This window comes from Cololabis saira, chromosome 17 (assembly GCF_033807715.1).
Source record: "Cololabis saira isolate AMF1-May2022 chromosome 17, fColSai1.1, whole genome shotgun sequence".
NCBI lineage: Eukaryota > Metazoa > Chordata > Actinopteri > Beloniformes > Belonidae > Cololabis > Cololabis saira.
Window position 1 is genome coordinate 9,124,775 of NC_084603.1, and position 23,390 is coordinate 9,148,164.

General features: G+C 39.9%; 1 protein-coding gene across 1 annotated transcript in view; it reads right to left on the reverse strand.

Annotated features, from left to right (window-relative positions):
- The window catches only part of LOC133463526 (uncharacterized), a 30,262-nt gene extending 8,202 nt beyond the window's left edge, over positions 1 to 22,060 (reverse strand). Inside the window, exons 1-7 of the mRNA XM_061745102.1 lie at positions 21,693 to 22,060; positions 5,189 to 5,239; positions 2,304 to 2,404; positions 1,928 to 2,057; positions 1,751 to 1,800; positions 813 to 918; positions 86 to 244 (exon numbers count right to left, since the gene is read on the reverse strand). Of these exons, the coding sequence (XP_061601086.1) occupies positions 86 to 244; positions 813 to 918; positions 1,751 to 1,800; positions 1,928 to 2,057; positions 2,304 to 2,404; positions 5,189 to 5,239; positions 21,693 to 21,819 (724 nt within the window). The 5' untranslated portion in view covers positions 21,820 to 22,060. The remainder of the gene's footprint in view (positions 1 to 85; positions 245 to 812; positions 919 to 1,750; positions 1,801 to 1,927; positions 2,058 to 2,303; positions 2,405 to 5,188; positions 5,240 to 21,692) is intronic.
- Between the last annotated feature and the right edge of the window lie 1,330 nt (positions 22,061 to 23,390).

Sequence of the window (23,390 nt, forward strand, 5' to 3'; positions counted from 1 at the left end):
GGAAGCATTAGTAAGCATTTACAGACTTCATTTGCAAATGATCTGCCTTTACTGTTATGTGTTACGTAATAAACTTAAAGCGAACCGAGCAAAGAGTCGAGTGTCTGGGTGATGGTGCTGGGAGGGTGGAGCTCATTGTAAATGGCTGACAGTAAAAGCTCCCTGTCTTCCAACGTGATGATATGGAGAGTGTCCAGCGTGTTTGCGTCCACAGAAGCTATGTCCGCTCCGCATAGTTTTGCCTCTGAAACAGAAGGAGGTAATTGTAATTTTACTGAGAGATCTACTTCTTCATGATTCAAGCGCTTGAAAAGGATCTGACAATCCTGAAAAGCTCTGGTTTCCCCAAGAGCAGATCATGTGTCTTTGAATTGATGATGCATTCCATTTTTGAAATATAGTTATTTTATATTGAGTAGTGACATTTTCGGGCAGACTGCAGAACATCTGGAAGCAATAGATTTGACGAGTAAAAGATAACTTATTGTTTTCAACAGTTTCAACTGTAATACTTTTTAAAGCCTAACTGTGCATGCTTTGGTTTCTGTGTGTGTGACGGATCAAAAGGAAAACATGATGGCGCCTAATATCTTAACCAGGACAGGTTCAAATCCGATCTTATATTGCCGGCTTGAAAGGTTGCAGCTTTAACATAATTTATAAACTCACGATGACCTCATTTTTAACTTAATAGCATTCAGTAAATATCTATTCATTTGAAGTGCCTTATAGGTAAATTAAATTAGCAATGCTTGATTTTGCTTTGCAGCCACATAGATGAATGATGAGACGGTCAGAAAATTATGCTCTACCTTTGATGAAAGGCAGACATTTTTCTAGTCCAATGCTGGTAAACCACTGGCAGACTCCTTCTGTGTTCAACTCGCTGAGAGATTTCACCGCTTGCCTGTCTACATCCTGGAACGAGAGAGAGGCTGAGAATGATTTCCAACATCTTAATTTCATACATAAAAATAGTTACCCAAAGTATCTCCTTAATACAGCCCTAACGGTTTTATATTACAGTGTAGGTTGTTGTTTCTTTATATATAGTCTCATTAAAAAAACAGATAAGCCTGAACTAAAAGTTTTTGAAAAAATTGTGGATTTAATACATTATCTTTTTTGTAATGTCTGTGAATTTAATTTGTTTTCCTATAAAAAAGAAGAAAAGAAAAAAAAAAAACAAGCAATGGTTGGAAATGGCAAAGAAGGCCAAGAAAAGATCATTCCCACTTAACTAGCATGCTAAAACTATTTTAGTTTGTGGCAAGACTTCAAGACAAAACATGGTTGAATCCCAGATTTGTCATTGTCTGTGTCACTTCCTTTCTGAAAACATGCACGTCTGGGCTGGCTGTGCTGGACATGTTTAGGTAGATGACAGAAAATAAGCACGTGTGTCTTTGTACAGGTAAATTAAACTTTATTTTTACTTTCACTGGTGAACCTAACACAGTGATATTAAATACAGGAAGCAGGAACTCAATTCTCCCTTCATTTTTTTTTCTTCTTGTATTTTTGTATGTGTGTTGTGTTTCAGCAAACACACACATTGCTAAGGTTACAAGCAATCTTGCTTGGCAAATCTTGGACACAAAGAATAAAATCCTGGGACTATTTGCAGAGTCATTGCTTTGACAGATCAAGGGAGTTGGGAAATATAAACAGAGAATATTCAGTAATTGCAGCAGCTCTGGGCTGCGGGCTGATGCCACCCTGAAGGCCTCGCTTTGATAGTTTATAATACCTTGTCAGGGAAGTTTCCATTCTGATCCGTAGAATGAGGCATATATGAAGCTGTGTGGAAAGCAGAAAACAAAACAAACACTCTTAAGGTAGCGTTTAAAGCATTCACCAGTCTCCGCAGTGGTGTAATATACAGTGCTGTACATGGACAAGTGTTTTGTTTCATCACTTGTCTCACCAACAGTTATGCGTCGCTGCAGAGGCAACCTCTTTCCTTCCTGGCATCGGTCTGCAGTCTGTGTCAAAACATCTAAAGTGGCACTCGTAGACGTGGCGTCTCCGAAACTGCAGGAGCGAGTTATTGGTCGCTGTGATATAATACAATTTTCAGTTAACATTAAACCGAAATAAACAGTCCTCTCTAATCAGTTTAGAGTATGTACATATTCTAGACTGTATTAAATGTTATACAGAGCTGCATAATAACAAAAAAAAATTAACATGAAACACAATTCTTACACGAAAATGTGCTAACGTTCTACGGATGCAAGGCCTTGTTATCCATAGATTTGGCATGAAGAAGCAAGTATGAAGACATGGAGTGTTATGTATACCTTTGGGTGAGTTAATGGATCCATCATGGTCTTGTGAGAAAGCAGACAGAGCTCAGTCTTCAGCGTGTCAGAACAGCTCAGATCTCGGTTGCTCGGGTCATCTGCATAGCAACACACAAAGTAAATCAGCAAATGGAGCAATTTATCCCTTTAACATCGACATCGAGTCAGCGTGTTCAGAGAGTTTGAGGCCTGTTTTGCCTCTCTTTGCAGTCACCAAGTCAGTTTGCAGCACATTAGCTGGTGCTGATACTGGACTCAGCTTCACGGAGTTGCTGGGAAACAAGTCAAACACAGTAAAGTTTGTTTGGTTGATGACATGCTTCTCCACAAGTCCAAGCTCTTTCCCACAGAAAGCACATATTTTTATATTTCAAAATATCACTCGATCAGTGAGCAAATATCTTTATTTTCTGCAATCATAACAAGTGTGACAAATGAGGCTCAGCGTATGACATCTAGCCAGCTCTCATGTGGCTTTTTAATGCCTTACATTGCAGTGAAAGTGATGTGATTGTTACCAATTTAACGTATATAGCTTTAGAGGCTGAAGCATCAGCACTCTACCGGTGGAAAAACATCCATCTTTTGTCAAATGGTTTATATCAACCTAAAATTAACCTAATGCATATTTGTCACGTCAAGGACCTGATTCTGCAAAGCTGGTTCGACATGGACTGAGGTCAGATAGAGTCAAAATCAGATAATACAGTGTAATTAGTTTATCTGTGTCAGCAGAGGAATCCTGTCTGGGTCCTGGAGAGGCAGTGGAGTGCAAGAAGGGGGAGCTGAGGGCTAGCAGTCTCTTCATCACCTGGCTGGTCTGTGAGTCACTCTGCAGAGGATCATAAAGTCTGGCCTACAGCTAAGCAAAGTAAGAACACTCTCTATGCAAAACAACTGTCTTGACTCGGCCTTAGAAAAATGATGAGTCTTGGCTCTCCTCTAGGTGACCTCAGACATAACAGAGTGTCTTTGAAATCCTCAGAAAATCACTGAAGGACTTGCTTCATGGCTTCTTTTCACAAGGCAGGCATGGTAGGAAGGGCACAACATTCAGATGTGTCTGAGAACGGTCATGGAGGGCAGTCTTATGCCTCCCCTGCCACAGCCAGTTCCTCCAAAAGTAAATAAATAATAAAAAAAACAGCTAAATCAAAACAAAGGACAGAACATTTAAGGCCGGCGGAGAAACACGGCTGAAAGTTGCCTTAAACGGTGAAAACACCAGACATGGACATCATTCCCATTCTTCATTCCAAGTTAGTGCAGTCAGGGCAAAGCCTGGTCGAACCATCTCACCCATGACTGATTAGCGTAGATCGACACACCGAGCATCCAAGGTTTGATGCGTGACACAATTCGCCGACCAGCCTCACACACACACACGCACAAAGTTAATGATAGGGGTGTAACGATACACTAATCTCGCGATACGGTACGATACACGATATTGAGGTCACGATAACGATACGATATTATAGCAGTATTTTTTTAACAACCTTGAATGAGAAACATATGACTGGAAAAAATTGTATTTTATTTGAAAGACACAAAATACAAAACAATGCTGTGCATTTGCCCTATTGTTACAGTTTGTAATGCTTTATAACTGTTTAAGTTTTAAAGAGAAAGCCAGGCCAACCATTTTCCACAAACTGAACTAAAAGTAAATGTCAGGTTTGCATTATGCATCTTCAGTTTCATACAAATAAAAATATTTTGCCACAAACTGAATAGTTTCTCTCATGTATGATTTTTTTTTTCCAGAAATGTAACAACTAAAATTAAATAAATAAATAAAAGTAAATAATTTCATACAATTTTACATCATAAAAAAGATTGATTTATGCTCACCTTATAAGTGTAAGAGGAGATTTATTTTTGTTAAGAAGGTTATTTTGGTAATTCAGGGTTCATTATTTTATAAATATATTCTTTATATTCTGATGTAAATCAGGGACTATAATTACACTAGTCAGTTTATCTGTAGTGATTAGTTGGTTTTAGATGCTGTGCTGTGTTGATGTTCTAAAATCCTACACTGTTGAGCGGACATTAAAGTACACTCCAACTCGGAAGAAGTTTTCCCGTGTTTATCCTACTCACGACCCGAAAAAAGGTTTAATTTAATAAGGTAAGGCTTAACTCTACACCAGACTTAAAAGTTCAGAGCTCAAACCCCCCCCAAGAGTCCCGTGATCGGGACCGCAAAAAGGTACTACTTTCTTCTGAGCGTAGTAGGATTTTGGTCCGCGGGTCGAGGCGCGGTCGCCACGCGTGGTCGGATGCGCGTTTCTAGTCAACACAATAGATTAATATTAATAACCCAATATCGCGATACACCTTGTCACCTCCATGACACGTTTCGTGGTGTTTTTGTATCGCGAAATTTCGTGGCACGATATATTGTTACACCCCTAGTTAATGACAAAGCAAAGCTTTGGAATAAGGACTTTTCAGCACATTTGTGTAATGGATAGGCAAAAGCGATCCTTATCGATTCCAGTATTATTGTCCCGCTCTGGTTTGAAAGGAAAGGAGGCTCTTTGAGAGAAGACCGAGGGAGGACAGCATGCTGAGTCACAGGAACCCAAAACCTGGGAACAACCTGACCAGCCACAAATGGGGAGAACACACACAATAGCTAAAAAGGGTTTGCAACAAAGGGGAACTCCTGCAACTCCCACAGGAGGCGTTCAAGGTACTGTAGCCCTGCCACATAATGAGTGCAATTTCAGCTCCATGGGGAACTAAGATCAAAACGAAGAGGAGCTCAACAGCTGGATGGAGCCATCATCAGCTGGTGGCATTTACCTTTCAAACGAAACTCTTCCTGAACAGAAATGGAAGGCTTTAAAGACAAATAGGACAATAAAACTCACCCAGGTTGTGCTCAGTAAATGATAAAAGACTTATTCCAGCGTTGAATCCTCCTGTGATAGAAAACAGAACCAAAACAAGAAGACGTTTGAAACTATAAATAATGATATATTTGAAATTAAACAGACGAAACAGTACAACAGTTTGGCAGATATATCCTGTCCCCCGTGTGTGTGTGTGTGTGTGTGTGTGTGTGTGTGTGTGTGTGTGTGTGTGTGTGTGTGTGTGTGTGTGTGTGTGTGTGTGTGTGTGTGTGTGTGTGTGTGTGTGTGTGTGTGTGTGTGTGTGTGTGTGTGTGTGTGTCTCAGCTTAGTCTTCCTTTTATAAGACACTGTTTCTGCTGGTTCTGATTCAGTTCAGTTCTCTGATTTGAAGTTGTACTGCATTTCAACAACCGAAGCACAGATAAAAAATGATTTTCCCTGCAGGTAAAAAGAAAAAAATCTGCTATGTAAGGGGCTGAAATCAGGATGACAGTGGTCAGCATGACCAACTAAAATTTTGTGACCAATGTCTTAAAAGAAAAAAACAACCTGCTGAGTGGTACTGTTGTCTGCCTGGACAAAAACAGAAACAAAGCAGTTTGTGCTTGAATGAAAAGCAGTAATGCTACACAAAACAGTCATTGTCGTGTTTTTCATTCTGTTCGTATTGTTAGTATTAAAACTCGGCCTGGATTGCAGCTGCAAACAGAATTTGTGAAATCTGCTTTTTGTGCAAACTTCATGGTGACTATATCCGCACTTGCAAATGGTGTATTTGTTCACACTAAAAGTAACATTACAATGCAGACTTGGTGCTTTTGTGTTGTTTCAACTGTTGATGTTTAACACTAGCCCTCTCTGCATCTCACAACCCTCTCCCTCCAGCGCTCCTTAAGAAAACACACCCCATGATTAATGTATATATCCGAAGCAACGCCAACGGCACCAGTGCAAAGCCCTCCCCTGTACACGATTGGCTAAAGCAATGTTTGTTATGGGTTTTTGGGTCTATTTCTTTTCAGTTAAAGGGGCCAAGGGGGTGTATGAGGACCAGATTTTATTTACCCTGTACTCACCAGAAGAGCAGCTAGCAGTTTGTGAGGAGATATTCACAGAATATGATAAAAAAGTGTTTTGGGTTCGGAATTGCAAGGAATTGCAAGGAATTGCTTACCCTACCTTTAACAAAAGGAGACATCTACAGTATATCACCATACCCACTATTTATGTTAATATTTACCCTCATTGAGGCCCATACAGTCAGAAATTCTTATTAAAATACAAATGTTTAAAAACTGTTAATTTTATGTAGGCTGTACTGTTCCCAATGGGCAAATCTCAAAATCGTAGTGGTTTACCGACCCTCAAGATGGCTTTTTTATTTTCAGCTTTCAGTTCTGCAGTTTATAAAAGGACAGCTGTCAAGTTGAAGCAATGAACCAAAGTGAGCTTCAGCTTTGTGCCAACTTCAGTTTTTGGACAGTTTAACTGAATTAGCTGAAGCCGAGCTTCTTGTGACACTGAATCATGCTGACCTTCAAGCACAGCTGCAGGTTAAACTTAAAATGTTGGAGTTTAAATAGTATCATGCTGAAGAGCGGCTCAGGTACACAACTGTTAACCGACAGTCCAATCGGCCCCAGAAATCGACCATGTCATCGAACAAGGATAAAATATTTCGATTTACTCTCTAGCGACATCATGATTAGACAGCAGAGACCTACAACTGTAGTGCGTCAAAGTCGGTATTTAAATATAAAGTCAAACTCACTTTTCTTTGGATATTCATGGAGAGGAGTCACCTGAAAGGCACTCCATAAAAACTTGGCTTTTATTTCATCTGTATTCCCTTTTTTAACCAGCACAGTCTGTCTTTGTTCTCCAAGCTCATCGCGATTGTGTTCCTCAGGCTCTGCTTCACTGTCAGCGCTGATCAGGCTGTCAGTCAGTATGGATCCCTCTGTTAACTCCTTTGATTCCACACACCCCGTTTTTTCCACGTAGGTCTCCTGGTCTCCAGCAGTGAAGCCTCCATCGCTGCCAGATGTATGGGCCTCATTTTCCTCTGAACTGTTGTCAAAGAACTGGTCGTCATCTACAACATCAGAGGGAGTGGGTGGGATCAGATTGATGATAGGTGGTGTCAGGAGGCCATCAGAGGCAGGTGAGCTATCAGTGCCACACTCAAAAAGCAAATGATCTTCCTCTTGCTCATCGTCCTCTCCTTCTCTGGAAATGGTTACTACTTGAATAGGGAGCGAAAAAAGAGGCTTCAGGCCTTTCCTTTTTAGATTCCTTCTGTAGGCGGAAGCAGAGCTGGCTGAGCGAGCCATGTTGCTCCTCTGGGCCGGTGGCTCCTCATCCAGCAGGCTGAAGTTGGTGTTAACTATCCCCAGATCCTCCACAGTGATTTGGATGGTTTCTCCCTCACGTGATCTGACTTCATTCAGGTGTGGATGCAGAGCTCCCTCGTTAATCTTCTCTTCTTGGTCCTGCACGCGGTCGGTCTCACTGTGCAAACACGAGCAGCAAAACAGCCTGCGTGTGAAACGATTAGCGTCCTTTCTCCACCGTTTCCCTGCTTTTGCATTTGCCATCGCAGTGGCCCTCCAGCTGCACACACACACTATGGTATAATAGAAAATACTCAATATAATCAGACAAACCTCTGCACATTGAAAGGGTGATAAACCACCATCCACTTGTTTGGGAGAACATGTGGATATGATTGTCACGACAGCAACTGCACACAGTCTGGCCAGTTGTATTGTGTGTTGGTGAGGAGAAAATGAAAAAAAGAAAAAAAATTGGACCTCTTCATGTGCTCCGGTGGACACTTGAAATGAATGCTCGCCTCAACATGCTTTGATATGGTAAGCAGCATCATTATAGATGCACTCTGGTTTCAAAAGACTAACAAGACAGCTGTACCCTGATCAACTTACAGATGATAATGGAAAGAGAAGTTTCTTAAAATAATAGCCGAGATGCATTTCTATGATTGTGTGTGTGTGTACATCGGTGTCCATGCAAGACCGTGCATGGGCCAGGACATGTGGTTGCATTAACACAAGTCCATATTTAATTTCTATGAGGGTCATCTGTAGGGGACTTGCTAGAATATGGGCTGGCGGATGCATGGCTCACACAACCCGTATAGCATCAGATGACATTTCCCTCATTCCACAGGCCCGGTCCTGCTCTGTGTTATGAGATGAATCATCCAACATCAACTTGAACCCATTGAACACCACCCACACTGAAGGCCTATTTGAAAAGATGATATACATACTTTTCTCTCATGCTCATGAAGTGACAGCAGCGTTAAAAATAATTATATTTCACCCAGCAGCCACCTCTCTCACATTTCTGCCTTTCTTTTGAGTGAAAGTAAACTGCAGCTTCTTTTTTTTAACTCTGCCACACCCTGCCTCAGTTTCTTTCAGTTCTACATTCATAAAAATGAAAGCATCACTGTTTTCTCTTTTTCAGGTTTCGGGAAATTTGATACCACTTTTCAAAAGTCAAAATGTTTATTTTGCAACTCCTAAGGCTTTAAAGAAGATATATTTGCCCTTTTATTTTTTCCCCAAAAGGTGACACAGTATCCTGGGATGCCACAGAGATATAACAGCTTCCTTTTCAATCATGTCTCCACACCTCCATTTATAACATCTAGCTTTGAGGGCTTCAACTCCTACACGTCCCTTCTCCAGGGCGTTTGTTATTGTTGATGTTTTTGTACTCTTATGTGCTTATTGATGCATATTTGACACAAAATAGTTACTCATCATTTCTAAGATAAAGCTGGAAAAATCAAAAGAAAAGTTGGATTTCCTACTCAAAAATGTATATTGATAATCCCGAAAAGGGAAAAGCTGAAAGAAGTTGCTTTTTTTATAAGTGCTGATGAGAATTTGCCTTTAAAAGCAAAATAAAAAGATAAAGCAACGTCGCTCCGACTTCCCACTTCTGAGATACAGCAAGTGTAGCATGATTTCACATTCAGCATGGACAAAAACCTAAGGAGGCTGAATAATTTTACCAGAACCCTGAAAAACCTGAAGCTTTCCAAGCGGGTCCACGGGGATTTAACCATTTTGTGTTATGTTGGAGTTTTGAGCTGGTACTTACTTCAGATGCCCAAATACATGCTGTCAAGCACAGAAAAGCTCCTTTCTTTTTCCCAACATGTCCCTTTTGAGTTAATCTGCATATGTTCCACCTGTCATAAAATGAAGTGCCAGTGCACAGTGGTGCCCACATTCAAATGGAAATCTCAGCTTTATGTTTAAATTAAAACTCTACTAGAAAGGTTGGCTTTATTGGGGTTTTAATATTTTCCCCCCAAATAAAAGCCAACCTCAGACACATTAAGTATTCATAACTTATAGGCTAAACAGCTGGCATGAAGTAGTATAATTTCATTTAGTGGAAGCAGATGTAAGCCAGAGTTGTTAATTATATTTTCCTAAACACCGTGAGTTTTTCAGGTTATTAAGTTCCAGGGAGTCTTTGTTGCACAAAATAAAGCATCTCAAGGAGATTTTTATGGGAGACAAGTTGACACTTCACAACCCCTGTGAAAAATTACAAAAGAATGGTGTTCAGGTTGAAGAAAGTTTGGTTTATCTCAGATAGCTCAGACGCTAGAGGGTCCAAATGTACGCTCAGAGTTGCACAACATTTAAAGTTGGCGGACAAAACCAGTCCTATGTGTAAAAACAATATTTTGGGATTAGTGGTGACAATAATGAAGTATGAAAACATGCATTTCTGTTCAGGAGGAATTTGAAACTGGGGGTCTGTGATATAATCCTTATCAATACTTCAACACCAACAAAGGGGGGCAGTACAGAGCAAACACACCACACTGACAGGACATAAAACAGAGCCCTCCACTTCTTATAAGGACCTCCACTGGTATTCGCACGTCTGGATAAAGTTAAACCACACAAGTGTTTTTCATTCACAACCTAGTGATTCTGGCTTCCATGATATCTTGATCTGGCATTTGCAAGAATATCAAGTTTTGTCATAATCCTTTGTACATGTTTGAAGATATACACAAGCAGTAGGGGGAAGGAAAAGTATATGTAAAATTAATGTTCCATCTCCTTTGTAGGGGTTATGTTTGAAATCAGGCAAAGATTGTGGCTTTATTTGCAGATTTATGAAAAATGAGTCCCTTATGATACATGTTGAGAGACAGGGCAAGTGACAGAGCAGACAAAGATGAATGTTTCACAGCTGCTCCAGCCTGAGGCAATGAGTAGAAGAGTTAACCGAGACAAACATTGAAACCCACTATTCACACTCAAAGTCTCACGTCCCAATATATGCATTTTACACAATTCTAATTATTTGTCTTTAACTTGGCCTCTTGGTTTTGTTTGACTTTCTCCATGCACTGGCACACTTACATCGCTGGACCTCACTGCACACTCTCTGAGTTAGTCTACATGTCCAGACAGGTCTGTGAGTATCTGAGCATGCTCTGATTGTGTTTTCAATGGTCTCACAAGCAGAGAGTGGTAAACTCTGGACAGTGCAGAGACGGCTGCGCGGCCAATGTCAACACAAGCCCTCTGCTCTGGGAAGGCTCCTTCCTTCAGACGCCCTCACCTCTTGCTCAGCTGCAGCACTGTGAAACATGACCAACATTTCCTGCTGCAGTTATATTTCCCTATGCATCAGGACTCTGCATCCATAGTCCAGCGGTGAGTTCTGTGGTGAACATTACCCTGTTTGGTAATACAGGGAACTCACACAGGCAAACACACACACACCCTTAAAAAAAGGATCTTAATCCACAGAGGAGCGGAATGCTTTTACCAGTCTGTAATTGCATTTACTAAACAAGACAGCAGCGTGAGTCACTTTCCAGAGGAAAGGAATGTCACCTCTTCCTGTAAAATCAGGAGAGACGGAGGGAGTAACTACTTCACAAAAAAAAAAAAAAAAAAAATCTTCTCCACTCTTTATATTCTTAAGTATATTTAACTGCTACCAGGGACCAAACAAATGTGGTGGCATCCAAGCAGCATGGGGGTCTCCAAAAATGAGCATCTTACACCAAAGATGTTGACTTCGTACATCAACACGCTATGAATCAAGCTTTTTCACCATCATCGTTTCCCTCAAGCTAGACGCCTCCATTTTGCTTACACGGACCTTCCTGTTAGTGCTTGCCACCACCAAAACCTCCTGGAAAGTGTGCCAAATATTTGCAGTTTCCCCCATGCTTGATACCTAATAGCATGAGAAAAAGAGTTCAGAGGGGAGAAGAAAAGGGCAGTGACCTTCAGAACTTCTGTGCTGAACTTTCCCCTCCATTCCCTCCCCTCAACAACCAGTCCCCCTCTCCCTAATCAATTACTCTTGGCAGTCAGGAGACCACCAATGATTAGCAGCAGCAAGGCAGACATGATTTGGGGGTTGGATTGTGTGCTCTGGGAGGGGGAAGGGGGTGTGTGGGGGGGAAAAGGAAAGGAAAGGTTTTCTAAACGGCTTTGATCAAAATGCTGCCTCGAGAAAATCGTAATCCTGGTTTAAACGCCCACTTAAGAGTTGGCATCCGTCTTTGGTTTTGTTTCTCAATCTGTCGCACGTGAGAAGACCTGACCACGTCTTCAACGTTATTAATACATGCGCTCTAGACACCAGCTGAGACTGATGGACTCAAAGACAACAATGCGCATAAACACAAACCTTTTTTTGTTGTCGTTCAGGTCTTTGAAGCAGAAGGGAAATAATTTACTGGCGCTGTATTTCCGAGAATCTGTTCTGTTCCCACGCCCAGTGTGGCAGGAAAGCTCAACAAAATCATTTGTCTTAGATTGGCTGATTGGCTTTCTGGAATCTGAGTATGTCTTTGAAAGTGATGGAAGTTTAATTTGATGATAGGAGCTCTCCCACTACATCCACCCACAGCTACCCAGCTCACACTTTAACTTGTGTGCTCTATGTTTAAGTCTGTCTTTGAGTGCAACATGTCTCCCTCAAGTTTCTCGGTTTGTCTGTTAATGTAGAGTGAAAGTGTGGATGACAGGGACAAGGGATCCACACTCCACTGCAGATGCCAGAAATGTTTGTGTCATTAACTCCCCCCTTTTTCTTTTAATGGTTGGGGGGAAAGCCAACGAGAGAGTTTATGTGAGAGACAAGAGATCAGACATAAACACAAAGGAGCCGATTAAATAAAGACAGATAAAAGAGGGAGAGGCATTAAAGACGCTAGATAGGCAGACAATTCGGGAAACAACAGCTCTGACTCCCTTCAACGCTGCAGACGGCAGCAAGCTCTCAGAGACCTTTATAAGATGCGGCTTTCTCTGGAGCGCTCTGTGGCTAGCCTGCTCTCCAACTTTCCCTGCACACAATTAATGCCATTATGAGCACCACTGGAGAGCTCAACACAAATAGTTGTGTCTGTGATTTTCCCATGGGAACATCATTTTGTGTTGATGCCAAACACTCTGAAGTGATATGGTTATCTCTTTCCACTGATGTCTTTTGGTGCTTCTACTGTTTAGATAACTTTGAGGAAATAAAGGAAAATAAATATTAGGTTTATCTGCAATTTCGGAGCTAACGGGGATAATCGTGAGACATGAATAAGCAAGTCACGCTGGACTGATTTTCGAATCTATTCTGAGTTTGTGTTTGTCGAGAGATGGTTTTTGGTACAGCCCTACAAGTGTGGTAAGAGTGATCTCTGCAGCCAGAGCATCTGAGCTTCATCATGCTGGCATTTCAAAGCTGCTGTCATGGGTATTTAGAAAGGGGCAGACTGAGGACAAAGGCCCCACCATTGGTAACTTGCTCAGTAGTAGCTGCTTTGAGCTTTCTTAACAATGCTCGGGCCCTCATAGACATCACTGCAAATTAATTTTAACAATCAGTGAAAAGACAGATTAGTGCCGAGAGGATGGCACAAAGGGTGTTAAATATGGGGAGAAGCATGCTGGACCACAAGCCCGGCTAGGGACACATTACCTACAGCTGCCCACACTGACCTATTTTCACCAAACCAGCTTTTAAGCATCCTCTTTTGTGCAAAGCAAAACCACTGACGTCTTATCTGCATGACCCCCTTTGGGTATGGCGCTCTTTGAAGCCTCCCAGAAAGGCAGTGATGTAGGGTTTAATTAAGCGTGGCAGATGATTTGATGATCCATATTTATCCGGAGGGTTATGAGCAGATGTTGCAGGGGACAATTGGTGGAAATAGCTCTATAAAGTGACACAAATGACCCTCACTCGTAAACTAAGAGGGAAAAGTTATTTCAGATTCAGTTTGCTTCTTTGAAGTGGGAAGTATTGAGCAGATGGCAACAATAGCAGAAACCCTCCCAGCGATCAGAACTGTCTGTGGACATCATTTCTTTGCCTCAAGTTTACCATGAGCTCGTGAAGTTTCCGTGAAGTGGCAGCACCAGGAGAAGCTGGCAACCCCTCACTTTGAGAAGCCCAAGCCATGGGAATATTTTATGTTGCTCGCTTTAATACCGTCCCCTTTTCATAAAACATTTGCTTTGTCGGCTTGACTTTTTCTGTTTTATTTATGTAGGAAAAAGTGGGCTTTTGTTATGGAAACATGATTAATATTTCACTTTCTCCACTGAAGATGTTTTTTTCTTTTTAAACTACAGTTTAAGAAAAGCCAAATATCAATTGGTAAGGAAGAATCTAATCTAAATCTAATAAAATGTTAATACTAGTCAGATTTGTCTATGATCATTTTTAATTTAGCAGACAAATATCAAGATAAAAGGAAAAACCTACAAAAAGAAAGGCATGGAGGATGAGTCTAAAAGTTCCCTTTGGTTGCATTTCTCAGCAGAGAAATTTCTTTCTTTACACAATTAAAATATTCCCCTTTCAGCTCATAGCAGTCAATCAAGCCAATTTTTTCAATTACAGCAATTTGTTTTTCTAAAAAAACTGAGTCTTCAGAGGGAATACATTGAACACCTAATTTGATTCATACTGTGGTGAAATGAGAACAAAATGTGTTTACTTTTTGAAAATAGCCTTGAATAAAACAACTGAGACCAGGGAGAAATCCTAAAACCTCCTGTGTCTCAGTGCTGTAAAGGTGTAGCTCTTCAACATGAGGCTAACAATAATATACAGCGTCTGAAGTATAAACAATCTTTGTTTACAGCCAGGGTGGATTATCACTCATTATTGGATATATTTGGTGTTGTCTACACTGCCATATGCCGTGTTGACGGGTACGCATATGGACAAGCAGAAGGCTGAATTACAGCAGTATCCACATTTACTGTGCAAATCTCTTTCAATATTTCAAGATTTTTTTTAAGCAGTTCACTCAGTGATTTCTTTCATATATTCTTTTGACAAAGTGGGATGCTTTTCAAAGACTTTGTCCTTTATGGACACTGCTTTTGCTTGATTTATTTTTAAACCTTAACACTGGTCCTAAATTGACCATCAAAACTTTTTAGTTTTCTTTTAGAATGAGTGCTAGTCAAGAAAAAATGTTCTTACCCCATTGGCAAAAATGTTTTTGCTTAAGATAAGACAATTTTGACTAGATTTATATGACTATTAGGCTTCTTTCTAGAGGGGCTGTGTTTGCGGTGCGGCACCTGCAAATGGCTTGAAAATTATGAGCAGAAATGTGGAAACCAGGGGTCTAATGTTGTGCACTTATTAGTCACCAGTGACAAGCATCAACGTTCGTGCCCACTGCCAGTGACTGAGAAAGCAAGACAGTGATCCTTTAATTTCTCGGACTGAAATGACGACAGAAACCTGAACCTTCTCAGCAGCTAAATTAGAAAACGGCAGCACAATAGTTGCTCATTTCCTGCTCTGAATGGACTTTTTTAATGACCATGAGCTGATTCATCCAGTTGCCATGATGAGAATTTCCATGACACAAAGTACTTTTGCTCTTCGGAAATTGCAGTGTCCTATTTGTAGAAATGCTGTCTTTTTTGCACTGGAAGGCTTTGTCTGATGATTTATTAATTTTTTAACTTATACTCAGCACAAACAGATAGGCATGTTTGAGCAGTGAGGCCAGGGATGCACCGCGGGTTACTCAAACATGGTTTGCTCACTGGGACTGAGTGTGTTTGAATTTAAACGATAAATTTAGTGTAGACCTAAAATGACGGTGTAATCCCTTGCAGCACATGCTTGTATTGTGCTGCCGCATGTATAATCCGGCCTGTCCTCCATACGGCTGGGATGTTAGAGGAGAGTATTTGTGTTCTTTTCCTCCTGTGCTGGTCTCCCTCTCAGGAGGCCATTAATGCTGAATATGTCGTCATACCGGGCAGCAGTAGGCTGTTTTAGTACTTGAGTTGCTCAGGGTTGCTTTCTCACCTTGACCTCAGTGAAACAAGAGAATTTACTGTCCTCCTCCATGTCTTCAAACAGCAGCATCTGTGTTTCCATCAGCAGAGAGAATGCACTTAATTTTTACGTATTCATTTGAACTTATTTGGATGTAGGGCTGTTCGATTTTGCCCAAAAATAAAATCTCGATTTCTTTCTCTCAAAATCCGATTTTCGATTACGATTACGATTATTTTGTGAATTGACAAAAGGCAAAGAAATTATTTCAAATATGCTGTTTTTTTATTGAACATGTGCCCCATTGGGCTTTAAGTGCAAACTTTGCTCTTATTAAACCAAAAATGAATGAATAAAGTGCAAAACTCTGTAAAATAAGTTGAAAAAAAGTTTTAAAAAATATAATAAAATATAAAGTTTTATCTCTGAAAAAAAAAATCAGCAAATCAGCAGTAAGCAAACAGCAAGCAAACATACAGTAAGTTATATTTCCAATTAAATAAAACAAGACATTTTCTAATTAAACTAAACTGGGTCTTTGCATGCTAAATAATAATGCAACCCATGAAGGAGGTAGAGGTGTGTAATGTCAGTCGTTACATTTGCTATTCACATTTGCAAGTTTTTTGCAAGGAACACGAGCCGGTCTACCGCATCTGGCTTGAGAGATGCCCAGTGGCATGTTACAACGCCCCTCCTACACTAAAGAGCCTCTCCGATGGGGCACTTGTCGCAGGTATTGAGAGGTATTTCCATCAATCATTAATATGGTATCAATCATTAATATGTGTGCAGACAAGGTTAAAAAAAAAAAAAAAAAAAAAACAAAAGTGAAAAATCGATTTTACGATTTTCACGTTTTAACATCGTTCTAATTACATAATCGCGATTACGATTTAAAATCGATTAATCGAACAGCCCTATTTGGATGTATTAAATGCGTATTTTTAATTTATCGCTATTTACTGTTCTATCCTTTTTTTTTTTTGAAGTTAATCCACTGGTTGTATGGTTGTATTAACCATATGCTTTCATTTCATTAGGAGCTATAAGAGCATTAAGTTAGTGCCCCCCACACTTTTTTTTTTTTTTTTTGGACACACTTATTAGCTGTACAGCAACAATTTTGCAGTAAGACTAAGGGTGGGGCAATCACAGACACAATGGGTCTTGACAGTCGGGCTTAGCACAGGAAAAGCATGCTGTTCAACTCCAGCAAAGTGAAGCCTGTTGCAGTTCTCTAATAAACAGCGGCTCAGACTGAGGGTCAGCGTCGAGGTCAAAAGAAGGGAACAGGTTAATGTTGTCAGTCTGATTAGGAACCACACTCTCTCATTAAACCATGTCCCCAGCAGCCCCCTCGCCTCATCCAGGGCCTGGGTGGAATGCTGGGGAATCTGATGGCAGACAGGAAGTCCTTATTGTACTGGTGCAGAGATCCCAGAGCCAGACAGCATACAGGAGCGATGTCATCCCTGGCAGGGACAGGCATATCTTTGTGCTTGCTCACTGTGTAACAAAGACGTAAATAAACACTGTTACCCTCGCTGGTCTTCAACTGTCATTTCAATTAGGCAGAATAGTGATCGAAAGCCGTGGCCTTGTTTTTCCCAGCCATGCGGTTACCTCTGACCCCTGCGGCTCGTGCCTGAGGTGATTTTCTTTATTAGTCCATGGGGTCAGTATTTAGCCCCGTAGCCATCAGTAGCTGGCTTAAATCTGCAGAGTCAACACTCTGCTTTCCTGGCCGTTAGCTGCATTAGCACACTGAGGCTGCACAGCCCTTCCACTCCCACTCCGCAAACATCCTCCCCAAGGCCAGATAACATCTCTGTCCCATCCATTCATGAGCAGGCGAAAAGCCTGTGTTCTGAACTCAGAGAGCTGCACATGCTGACGCAAGGAGGTTTTCTAGGAAGTCTTTTCATTTTGAATATATGAGACTAGACAAAGGTTTTACCAACAGTCACATAGTTTAGTATAGTTGTCAAGATCCGATAACTTGCTTCTGGCCTGTAATGAACTTTTATTGCATTCTGTGGTGATTGATCACTTATCTTTACTGCCTTTTCAGCATCCAAGCATATTATAACAAATGGTATTAATGAAAAAATGATAAAAGCCATATTATATTACAAGGTCTTGAGTGTTTTCCAAAGTGTCAGTGCAGAACAGATTGAGGTAAATAAGTTAACAGAACTTTGACCAAATGCTACATTTTCCAGGAAGCCAAGCCTTCTGGACTGACACACTAAATGTTTCATTACTCACAATCTGACAATAAATCATGTCATTGTTGAATTAGAATCCTCCCAATTCCCATTCGTTGTGGTGTGCCTCAGATGTTTCCCTCTTTGGCTTTTATTTGCATATTTTTCAAGATATTCCACCCATTAATTTTTTGCAACTGAGTGAGGGATAAAGGCGAGCTGTTCTTGCACTAGTAGGAAGTCTGGTGAGGGGAAAAAAACATTGTGATCATCCTCTAAGAAGGATTTATAATCCCAAACAGATAAAGAGACAGTTATGTGCTTATTTTGCTTTTTTTTTCTTGTATATTTTTGATCCTCTAACAAAACAATGTGCATAATTACAACTTTCAGTGAAGATAAAGCTCACTCTAAATCTTTTAAACAACTGCTTCCTTATCTAACGGTCTCCTGTTCTCATAGAAGCAAACCTAAAACAATGATGAGATCCCTGTTCCTCCCACTCTCTCTTAACCCTGGGATTCACCTGACCCTAATCTTTCAGGGAATCTTAGCTATACAAAACCCTGTCAACCTGAGTAAGATGATGCCATGTTGGTGGTGGTCTCTGAAGACCAGCAGGGACAATGGATCAAATACTTACCAAAATACAAAGAGACTTTGAAGCATTGTTGTTAGTCTCTTTCCCTCTATTGCCCATGCCAACCACAACCCCCTGCTCCTCCTTTGCTCATGATAAACTCATGCTATCTGACCCAGTGAAAGTACTTATTATAGAGGAGGAGAGCCTACTGATTGGCCTATCTCATTTATCCGCCGAGCCACAACCTCGATGCCACCGTTTACTTGATAGATAAAGGCACAAAAGGGGAATATGGTGGGACAGTAGGGAAAATGTCCTTACACTCAATAGGACTTTATTTCACTGCAGGCCGAAGGAACCTAAAGTCTACTGTATGTATGTGTCATCAGTTTCCTTTCCTTTCCTTTTTGATATTAATTAGTTCATATCCATTCCTCCCTTGTATCCCCTGCATCAGATTTTTTAAATAAAAGCTTGTTCCAAGAAAAAGGCTGGAAGAGCAGCAGTTTAATCATTTTATTTCAAATAGGTAATGTCAACGGTTGATTTGGATTTTACAAAAAGGCTGAAGAGCACAAATAAATAGAAGATATCTTGGTTACAAGATGAGGGGGAAAATATAATTGATATGTTGCAATGTTCCTCGAACAAAGATTTTTTTTTATTTATTTATTTATTTCGATCACATGCTCAGTATGGTACACTCATTCATAACATGTTGTGTAATCATTTGGATCGAAAAGGAATAGGCTGAAGCTCTGAGCTTATAAATGCCTACCCTTTAACCTTCACATTATTATTATTTAAACTTTCTATAACAAATGCTTTCTAGCATTTCCACCCAAAAAAGAAGCAAACACGAAAGAAAAATATATGTAACAACAAAGAACCAGTAAGAAAAGAAAAAAAAGGAAAAATAAATAGTAAATAGTCCTGATTAAAACAAGGACAAAAAGATCAGTAATTATTACGTGCATAATTCCATAATTCTCTCTCTTGCGTCTTATCCTTTAATCTTGTTGGTATTTACTAATCATGATGTGTTTTAAACTATTTTTGAACTGTATGATGTTTTTACTTTGTTTCAGATTATCTGGCAAGCTATTCCACAATTTAAGATTGAAAGAGATGTATGTACATTTTTCTCCCCCTCAAGTGGATGGTATTTATCACTTGGTATCCTCAATGCAAGGGTATCTTTTAAGTGCTGTGAAGGATTACTGAGTGGTAAAGTCTTTACTTGTTGCTAACCAGATTTTCAAGACTGAAAAGATATTAACAAATAAAATGGCAAAAACAAGACAAAATATTAAATATCTTGTATTCATTCTTTCTTCATTTGAATTAAAAAAATAAAAAGATGTTGTTTTCGTTTCCATATTATCCCAGTTTTTCTAATGCAGGGTTGTGCGTGTAGGTTTACCAGCGTTCATAGCAGCGCTTCTTATAACTCTGATTACAGTCATCACAGAAAGCCCTTATCATCCATCAGACAGCAAAGTATAAAGATAAATGCTCGGAAATCCATGGGTGTTTAGGTAAATCATAGGGACTTCAGGAGAGGAAGAAAGGATTTCAGAATAATAAATTAGGTACAGTATGATTCACTAATGCTTCTAATCCAACTGATTATCATTTACATTGTAAATTAAATCCCATACATTACTCAGACTTCATATTAACCCTACTTGCGTATCTGTTGACTTTTTTCTTGCCTTAGATTGACTTATTCATTAAATGGGAGCCGTGAAGCACGAGACAATTAGTCATCCAGAATATGCTTAAACACAAGTCAGAAGAAAAGCTTTGCATGCAGACATCAATGACAGCCTTGACTGTGTAGTTCAAAAGGAAAAAAATCATATTTGATTAGGTGTTTTCAGAAATAAGTATTGCACTGGCAACAGTCGAAAGGCAGCTTTGGGAAAAATCAAAACTTTGTGTGCATAAACTGCAGAGAACAGCCAGCTTTTATGAATAAGACAATAAAAGTCAGATAGTGCAACAGAGACCTTTCATGTTTCTAAATGTTTGAAAAAGTGGGGCTTTCTTTTGCAATATAAATCCCAAGGAATCTGATCCTTGGAAATCAATCTGCGTCTGCATGATAAAGACAGTGATGACAGAGGAGCTGATCGCTGGCCTATGGGTGGGGTCTGTGCATATTTGTCTACAGTTCTACTGTAAAGGCTGCCGTCTCCACCCAAACTCAAACCACTCCACAGACTTGTCTCTCTTCCAGAGCTGTCTGAAGACATCAAGTCTAACATTTCATCCACACTATGTTTACCTTCATTCCATCACACATTTCCAGAAGACAGAGCCACGAGGAGCCTTTGCTAATGAGAAAACAACATGTATGTAATCAGCTCGGGAGAGCAGGGAGACCCTCGGTAAACCTCAAGAAAGCTATCGTTGGCAGAAACTGCTTATGATACAGGCTTGTCAGTTACTGCCAGCTGGCACAGATGTGCTGGCAAAACCATTCCTGGTTAATGGATCATAAAGGTTTGCTGGGAGCCACTTCACAGCTCAACTTGATTTAGCAATGTAACACAAACCCATTAGTACTGCATTTCTGTGTAAATAAGCATGGCATTAAGACTCCATGTACCATGCAGGCTCCATGCAGCCAAACACAGACTCAAACCTCTCATAAATCATCATGCCTGGGCAACTTTCAAGAAAAGAGAGCTGCACATTGCTTCAAAAGCTTATCATATAATCACTGTTACGTTTTTTTGGCATCTCAAAGGCAATTACTCCCAAATGCTTCATGGCAATTGTAGAAAGAATTTCCCAGTTTCTTTCTTCTATGAAGAATTTTTTAGGCTTTTTAATTCAGTATAATGTGGACAGTATCCTGACTCTTTCATATATCTATCAATATGTGTCTCTTTTTCTGACAAGGCATTGAAACAGACAAAAACATTGATATTTTTGTGCTCTGGCACATTATGTTTCAATATATTTCAGGTCAGTCGCTTAAAACTTGTCCTCGCCGTTAACAATGTAGCAACTTCATCTGCACAGCTTTTCCAAAGTGACAAAGAAAAGAAAAAAAAAGCTAAAAAAGCTAATGGCACTAAGTTCAGAGATGTTATGAACAGTAATTTTATACATACATTCAGCCAAATTTAAAACAAATGCTTTTTTGTTAAGATAATTTAGTCAAAGTTGCAATTAGTGAATGTTTATATATATTTATATATATTTATATATATATATATATATATATATATATATATATATATATATATATATATATATATATATATATATATATACATACAGTACAGACCTGCACTACCCATCAAAATACTTGGCACATGCACACTGGTAATAAATTTAAGCTGTGACGATAAATGTTCATTTGAAACAGAATGATGACTCTTACCTTGAATACAAAAAAGTTTGCGAACGGCATTATTCCAGAGGTGTTCAAGTAACCAGAATAATATGAAATATGATGAAGATACTGTTGGACGCTTCTTTTCTCTGTTTGAAGACAAATGATAGACCATATATGTGTTGGCGCGAGGAAAAAGCCTGGCCGACTGACAAAAAGGGATTAAACCGTATTAAGAGAGTCCAGATGCAGGGCCACATGCACATTTGTTAGAACTAATACTCTGACACACTGACACACTGCACTGGAAAATAAATAGTGAATAGCAACACGATCATTGCCTCATCACTCACATTAATATTTGCACTTTGGATCTTTACAATGCAACGGTTGACATCAGTTAGCTGTCGCTAACCAGGAGAGCTCTGTTTATGCATATGCACCATGTAGCATTCATCTATGTAACCCTGCTGTCTAAAGCTGATTATAGTTGGCCAGATGGACTCCAGTGGCCACGCCCCGTCTGTCTGTGCTGCAATTCCTCCTCCAATGAATGATACACATCTGTATTAGTGGAAACAAATGAACACAAACTAGGTCATGGCTGTATTTCGAGATAATACATTCTGAAATTGTGGCATTACATTTTCAACTGTGTTATTTAAATATAACCATCACTATAAAATTATCTACTAAAGACACCCATAAGATTCGTTTTTATGAATCTATGGCCCATTTAAGTAGTATTTCTAGTATCATACACATTTCATCTGTGGTCAGTTTTGGAAGACGGAGTTTATGGACCTGTAGTATACTTAAAAAGAGCTGAAATTCCCCAACTGCAGCTCAGAGCCCAGGCTTGCTCCCTGGACAGCCTGCTCTGAAAGTCTCCTGTGACCCTTCAGACGTTCCATAAATTTGCTGAGTGATTGCAGTGGTCAATTAACACTCTACGAATTGCTCCCGCTGGAGAGAACAGTCACATCCGTAACAGCAAGTAACCAAAGCCGCAGGTTCACCCTGAGTTCTGCAATAATAACACAGTGGACCTGGCACAATGAAAAATAGGTTGAAGGCCCAAACCATAATAGCAGCTATTGTGCTGGTGGTCACACAGTCACTCAAGTGCAATATCCAGGAAGGCCATTTCATTACATCCAATAGAGCCTCAATCATGTGTAAAATTTGCAGTTTGAATGGGCTTGCTATCATATCAATCATCACTGGATACAGTGGACGCTAATGGAGGTCCTTTCTTCCTGCTTACTCTTTGTGTGTTTTGTTCCCAGTCACAGTATCAGAGCTTTGCTCAATTTAGAATATTTTTTTCTTTATCTCGACAGGACTTTCACCTACAATCATGCTGAACAAAGTTACTCACGCCAATATGTTTCCTCAAGATTAAGATAAAGTAGAACTTGCTCTGCTGGGGGGGAAGGAATCTTTCAAAGTTCAGCACATGTTTAGTGTTTAAATGCAGAACAGCAGTCAACCTGCTAAAGATTTGATTAATTTCAAGTCCTTGGTTTGGACAATGAACGTGGTCAAACCAATTAATGACGGAAATGAAACATAGTTCAGGACAAAAACAAAAACATAGGTCACCTGTGGAAGCAACAGGGTGCTAAAAACACCATACAGTCACTGGGCTTCACTCAGACTTTGTAATAGGGAATAATGACTTATATGGATTGTTTTAAACATGAGAATACATTAGAAATGTAACATGTTTGTCATTTCACATAT